Source organism: Lissotriton helveticus, chromosome 5_1, assembly GCF_964261635.1.
Source record: "Lissotriton helveticus chromosome 5_1, aLisHel1.1, whole genome shotgun sequence".
Lineage (NCBI taxonomy): Eukaryota > Metazoa > Chordata > Amphibia > Caudata > Salamandridae > Lissotriton > Lissotriton helveticus.
In genome coordinates, this window is record NC_136065.1 from 1737039734 (window position 1) to 1737047097 (window position 7364).

General features: G+C 38.7%; 1 protein-coding gene across 2 annotated transcripts in view; it reads left to right on the forward strand.

Annotated features, from left to right (window-relative positions):
* TMEM98 (transmembrane protein 98) overlaps positions 1-6904 on the forward strand; it is a 384773-nt gene extending 377869 nt beyond the window's left edge. For both annotated transcript variants that reach the window (XM_078645018.1, XM_078645017.1), the window contains exon 8: positions 3744-6904. In XM_078645018.1, the coding sequence (XP_078501144.1) occupies positions 3744-3951 (208 nt within the window). In that variant the 3' untranslated portion in view covers positions 3952-6904. The remainder of the gene's footprint in view (positions 1-3743) is intronic.
* Positions 6905-7364: the final 460 nt, after the last annotated feature.

Sequence of the window (7364 nt, forward strand, 5' to 3'; positions counted from 1 at the left end):
AGAGTAAATAAGGCTCGGGGAAACATGAGAGCTCAGCCCAGAGAAAGCCAAACCAGGAAGTAATAAATAGGACCACAATGAAAGCTGTGGCCGCAAAAGTAAAAGGTGACACAAAACAGATGTCAGCCTGCGTGCCACTGCGTGACACAAAAACAGATGTCAGCATGAGCACCACTGCTGGCTCCCGAGAGCAAAACGCTCTGGAAGTGAACATTTTCCTAAAAGCTGGGACATACACATGCCTTTGGCCAATTGCGTGCAAAAGCCAGATGCAAAGGCCAATGGAGTGTGAGCACCACATGCATGAGCTTCTCCTGAAGCTGAAGTGATTCCAAGAGGTCGATTTCCTATGCAATGCAAGAGCGCTGCCCTAGGCTCGCGCTACAAAGGGCGACAAGCGAGACCTGGGTAATTATAGGCCCATCAGCCTTATAGCTGTATCTCCAAAAATATTCAGTAAAATGATTCTAACGCACATCCAAGGTTGGATGGAGGGCTTTTGTATACTTTCTCATCTGCAGGCTGGTTTTAGACCCTTAACGACTACCCTACATCAGGCTTATCAGTTTTTATTATTAATTTGGAAGGAGGTAACTATTTTGAAGGGCCACTTGTACGTCATTTTCATCGATTTGAAAATGGCGTTAGATACTATAGATCGCTCTAAATTATGGGTTGCCTTAAGGGAACTTGGTCTTCCGGGGGGCTGCTTCAACTTCTGGTCCGGTTGCAACCTGGAAACTATGCTAAAGTTAGATGGAACATAGATGGTAGTCTAACGAAAAATATCCCGGTTTTAAAAGGGGTACGCCAAGGATGTGTCTTGACGCCTACCTTATTTACTTTAGATATGAACGGGCTCATCAAAGATCTCCACGATTGTGGTGGGAATCCACCCAAACTAGCGGGCAAACAAATTCCCTGTCTTTTATTTGCAGATCTCACACTGCTTATTTCTAAAACCCCTATGGGGATTCAGAAAGTACTTATTAAATTTGCAACTGCGTGCAAAGAAAGTGGTCTAGAAATAAACTGCTCAAAGACCAAGTTCATGGTCTATATACCTTATAACTCCACAAAGAATAAACTAAGGTTAAATAATCAAAGGTTAGACCAGGTCAATGTTTTTGATTACTTGGGGGTTAGAGTCAACGAAAATCTGTCCTGGACTCTCCAAATACAGAAGAGCGTACTTTCTCTGCAACACGTAGACTATGCTATAATTAAGAAAGCTAATAGTTCTCTCTTTCGTCCAATTTCCCCAATTTTAGAAATACATTGAGCAAAGGGTAAGGGCTCTATATGGGGCAGAACTGTGGGTGCTGGAACAATTGAACCAATTGGAAATATCAGAAAAAAAGTTTCTACGAGCCGCTCTAAACTTACCAAGAAATATGCCATTAATACCCCTCCACCTAGACCTTGATCTAAGATCTATTGCCCATTTCGCCGCCCTGAAGACGCTTATGTTCTGGCTTAGACTCTGGACCAGTAAGACACAGATTCCCATTAAGGAGGCAATGGAGGAGCTTCTTACTTACCATAATCAGACTGGGCGCCTGGTATGGTATATAAAAGTAAAGATTTGGCTCTATAAACTTGGACTGGGTGTTATGTGGCAAGACCCGAAATCTATTTTAAAAAAAAATGGGGTACATTTTAAAAAGGAGATTTTGGGCGTATACTGACTCCTCACGTATTGCAGTTAGGATCAATGGTTCCTTAGCAACTTGTTTTTTAGATTTTAAAAGCTGTTTTAAGTTTGAATTATATATGGATGAAATTGAAGCCCCTCAAGCATGTGCACTTTATATACAGTTTAGGTCCGGGGCTCTTCCATTAAATGCGCTGAAAGGTAATTGGAAGAATGCATCTGTAACCTTGCTATGCCCCCTATGCAATGCTAGCCCTGAAACACTAGAGCACCCTAGATTTTTCTGCCCATTGTATGCAAAATTGAGGAAAACCTGGATTGTTCCAGCATGTTGTGTGGTTTCCTTTTCACGCCCCAAAGAAGCTCTGCGTGTTTTTAAATCAGTTACAGCTGGGTGGCTTGTCTTTACACTGTCTAAGTGCCTGCTATATGCATGGTGGAGAAGATCTAGTTTTGGAAAGAGCATGTGTCATGAAAATGGAGCATTTATTGGGGAAGGAACCACTTAAGTCCCATTGATGACTAGAAACAAAAAAATATTTTGGGATCTCTTTCAATGGAAACTGCTCATGCGATTGTGTCATCAACATATGTTGCTTCTGCTCCCGATCCCCAGGGTAAACACTCACGCCAGTACATAGTTAAACAAGTGTTGCGAATATTGAAACATGGTGGAAAGTTCTCATGAGAACCTTCTTACCTAAACTATTAGCTGCGCTCAATATCCCATTGTGAATGCAAAGTGCTAGTCAAATGTAAGAGAAACAAATCTTTTGACAATGTCCTGGTTAAGCATACATAAAATATATATAAAGTATTATTCATTCTAACAGTCTATTCAATATGAATCCTCAGCAAAGTTCATTGTTAAGACAAGATGATCTAATATGGTATGATGAAGCAAAAGAACATAATCTTGAAGTCAGCACATTCTTTATCAGGATCCTGGCATTAGGCAAAACTTCTAAATAAATGTCTATTTAGCTGTGAGCAAGTGTCAAAAGAAAATATGCTTGGGCTAGTTATAGGAGCACATTGAGAATGACAGCCTACTACTATTTTTCTTCTTCACGTTATTTTCTTACACGTTTAAATCAAGCACATTTTCCCTTCAGTTCTGCAAAGGTTTAAACCCATTCTAAGGTGCAATTCTAAAACGGTGTGCAAATAGAAATTAGCTTCTTTATTACAAATGTATTTCTTACAAGATCAATATTGCAGAAACAGAGGCTCCTGAAACCCTATCATCGAATCCTTTATCATCTTGAGGCTCGGTATTTCTGCCTGGTAGTTGAGTCTAGTGACTTGGTCGACTAGTGCACTCAATCATAATCACAGTTTTAAATCATATTTTCCTCCTGTGGGATCATTGAAATGAGGACTATTGAGCTGGGTAATGATATACGCCCTTATCTGTTAGTAGTGCCAAGATCCCCCACGGTGGGAGGAAGTGAACGTGCATGTAAAAAAACACCTGTTAGGTTATTCTGTTCAGCCTCCGTTTTTAAATAGGTTGATGATTTCAATTAATTTTTAAAGAATATGGCATGCAATCTAAATGGTTTTGTAAAGTTACAGGACATCATCATTCGGTTAATGTGTAATTCAGTACAGTGAACTCCATTTTGAGGGACTGGAGCTTAAGTTGAAGGATAGTTTCCTGTAGCCTCAGAGCGCATAGGACAACACACAACCTAGGAGTGGGTTTTGTTCTATTGGGGTAGGCTGGGAGACTCCTCATATTCTCCCTTGTGGGATGAAGGTATTCTCATATGTGTGTAACTCTACTTTAATTAATACCTTTACATTGTTTTTTCACTTCAACTTCTGTTGAGTGGTGTTTTGTAAAACTCTTGAACTTTGAAGTAGCTACTCATTGCTGAGGTATTACCTGAGGGCAATATTTAAATCTCTTGCGTAGCTTCAGATATGTCTACATGATAGTGTTGTTGGAATGTGATTCCTGTTTACGTTATTGTTCATAATCCCAAGTAGTTAGGAGCAGTGAACATTACTTTTTCTAACATTTACAGATTAAGTTTTTTCTTTCATGACCTTTGCCTTTCATCTAATCACTCTTTCTTTGCAGGACCACAGCCCTGCTGCTTTCTGTCAGTCACCTGGTTCTAGTGACCCGAAGTGCCTGCCACCTGAGTGGAGGGATGGACTGGATCGACCAATCGCTGTCGGCTGCTGAGGAGCACATGGCGATCCTTCGAGAAGCTGCCCTGGTCTCTGAGCCAGAGAGAACGCTCCCAGGAGCAGACAACTTCCTACAAGAGCAGTCTACCATCTAAGTACGGTGCAAAGCATAATCATCACTTCAACATGACCGATAAAGAGGACAGTTTGTTCAGAAGGAACCTTTCTGATGTGTCATTGGTGTAGTACTTTCTCTGACAAAAACCAATGTAAAAGTGCTTTGAAGTGCCATTGCACTATAAAGCCTCAGATTGCTAAGTGTTTCTGAATGAGTTGTGCAATGGTGAGTTTTGTGAACAGGGCTCAGTATGGGCTGATAGCTGCATGAAGGAAAACATTTCATGTTGATACACTTTTGTCTAGATACTACTTTTACTGCAGATATGATCTCTTCTTTGCACATTGAGCTATTTAATGCATTTTATTTTCATTTGACAGATATATCTTCACACATTTTCCTTGAAAATATCTTGATATCAATTTGCATCACATTCAAATATGATCAATGTGGTCAGTACTGCTGAATCAGATACAGGTTATTAGAGCTCATCGTCTGCTCATGGTCATAGTACGAAGGAATTGTCATAGTCTTCAGGTTTCACCCAGAACGCTTGATCCATACTTTTATATTTCACATGGACCACTTAATAACAAATCCATATGCTTATTTGGGAGATAAATTTTTTTAACTTTTTGTGGCACCAACTTAGCCCCAAGGGAAGGTACGTAGTAATGGTAATACATTTGGGGTAATCAGGATGCCAGACAATTCTTATCCATCTGAATACATCGATTTATTATAGAATTATTACATGGCATAATGCTGGTTGGATAACAAAAAGTAAAACCATGCAGAATTTACATACAGTGAGCTTGTTACCTCAGCATGTTCCCCAATGTTCCATCCTAGTCACTATTAATCTAATTACTATTTAACTTCATTGCTATTACATTTAGCATTGTATTGCATATATCAATGGCATAGAATGAGGGCCGCTAAGACACATAGCTGATTTAGATCTCGGTGGACGGTTACTCTGTCACAATTGTGATGGATATCCCATCCACCAAAATATAAAAACCATTATAGGATATGGAACTTATATTTTGACCACCGGGATATCCATCACTGATGTGGTGGAGAAACTCATTCGCTGAGCTCTAAATCAGGCCCATAGTCTGTTTTCCAGCCACCCACTCTTCCTCTTTGAACAGTACAAAGAAACTTTGAATTATTGCGTCATATTGCTTCCCACTGTTCTCTCATCGGGGTATGCATTTGAAATTCAAAATCCATTGTTAAGATCTATAATGTACTTCCTGCACCATTTCGGTAGCACTAACTCTTTTTTCTGTATGATTCCGGATATGTGATCACCAGTACCGGTAATTCTCTAAACGAGGCTCCCTTTCCCTGCAGACCTCCCTATGCTTCTCAGCATCTCATTGGCACACTATGCAGCATTTTGTGGTTGCAAAGATGAGAGAAGTGTAGGTTAGACATCTTCTTGGAGATGATGCCGACCACAGGTCCGTCTTCGCAGAAGAGGAGTAAACTCATACCAAGACATAGTGACCTACCTGTGACTGGGAGACGTAAGGTCAGTCTCAATATGATTAGAAATGAAGCACAGCTTATTGCAGAACTCTGTTTTATGATGCTGTGAAGGTGATTCTCTCCATTTCATACATCATGCATCGTTCATATTAAAGGGCCTCTATACTTGTATTTCAGCTTTATCTAGTTACATTCCAGACATTATATTTCGGGTGTTGTTTCTGCCTTTTCTTGATGGGAAAATATAGAGACCCCCAATGGATTCATGTGTTAGATTAGATGTAAAGTAGTTGTTTAGGCCTGGCCTATTGACATCTTTAACTGTCTTTCCTGCTTCATGTAATAAAATAAATCATTAGTAAAAAGTACTTACAGATATACATATGAAGCAGGACATCCATTTCTCTATTCATCTGTCTTTGACATTTTAAATTCGCCCATCACAGCATGCATCAGGAGCAATGAGTCAGTCCACTTCAGCTAATGGTAATCTTGCACTGTGAGTGAAAGCATTTTAGCCAATCACATCTGCCTAAAAAGAATGAACTTCCATGCGAGGGCTTTTGGGTCAATAGTATACTTTCCAAATACTTTTTCGCTTTTATTTTTAATCCTTTTTTTTTTTTGCACTCATCCCTTTTGTTTCAAACCATTTATTTAGGTTACACTAATGCAAAGCTAGTAGTGCCTTTTTTGTGACAATGAGACTCGTATGTGCCTGTGATATGCGTTAAAACTAAAAAGCACCCGTATTGTTCTATAAAAAAATGTTTTTTTTTTATTTAAATTGGTTTTGCAAGTAAATGGCTGTCATCTCTAGGTAGCAAGTTTTTTTTTTTTTAACCACCGATGCTTACCATAAAAAATATAACCAGCTTGCAGGGCCAGACCTGTTGGCTTTGTCCATGCTTGTTTGTTTATCAACGAAATATGAAACTATTGTGCTTAAATGTTGATTCTGCAAAACAGCATGCTCACAACACCTTTTACTTTGGTGAGAAACGCTGGTACCTGAAGATGAGCCTTGGGATTTAAAGAAGCTAAAGTACTGCACCACCTGAGCATATCATATTTTGTGAGTTGATTGGTTGATTGTTTGTGAATTCAGTATAAGATTTCAAGATGTGAAGTGTTTGTATTTTGAGACTGAATATCACTGCAACAAATCGTTTATTATCTGTACAACGTTATTATTTTATTTGGTATTGAGTATCTTTGTGTTTTTAGAATTTAACTAGGTAAATTGTAAGTTTATAAACTATGGGTACTCAAGATACCAGGCTGTTCTATCAGTATTCTGTAATGACATTGATTGAGAACACTTTGAATCCTTATCATTTATGAAGCTCTATAAGCACGCTTTTCCTATTAGTGTTATAAATATTTCATTTGTATATATATTTTCTAACTCTGTGAAGGATTATTTTCAAGAATACTTCAAAACATCTGTAGGCAGTTTTAATTAAATTATTAAATGCTCTGAAAACCCATGTGGATGAATTTGACTTTCAGTGCTGTCGCTGCTGGAGTTACTTTGCTATCTGGGTATTAAGGGTGCCCATGATATCTGAATATATGCCCTTCTGAGAAGCGTGTAGAAAATGTCAGGGGGAACATTTCTGAAATGCGGACAAAGGAACAAAGGTAACCTCTACTGGTAAAAGCCTCTCAAATATGCAAACTGCAGCAGAGTTAGATATCAAATGATATTATATGTCATAGTAATATATATGGGTTCTGCACAGTAGTTCAGTACCTTGAGTATCGAATTATATTGACTTTAACCATGGTGCTAACATCTGTCATTGCTTAGTGTCTCAGTTGCCATTCATGAAGCATCTACATCCTACACTTAATTCAACTTTATTAATTAGATTCATGCCCAGGACACTTAAATCCTCAAAACTATGCAGTTCTTATTGGTTTACATTTATGCAAAGATTGTTATCC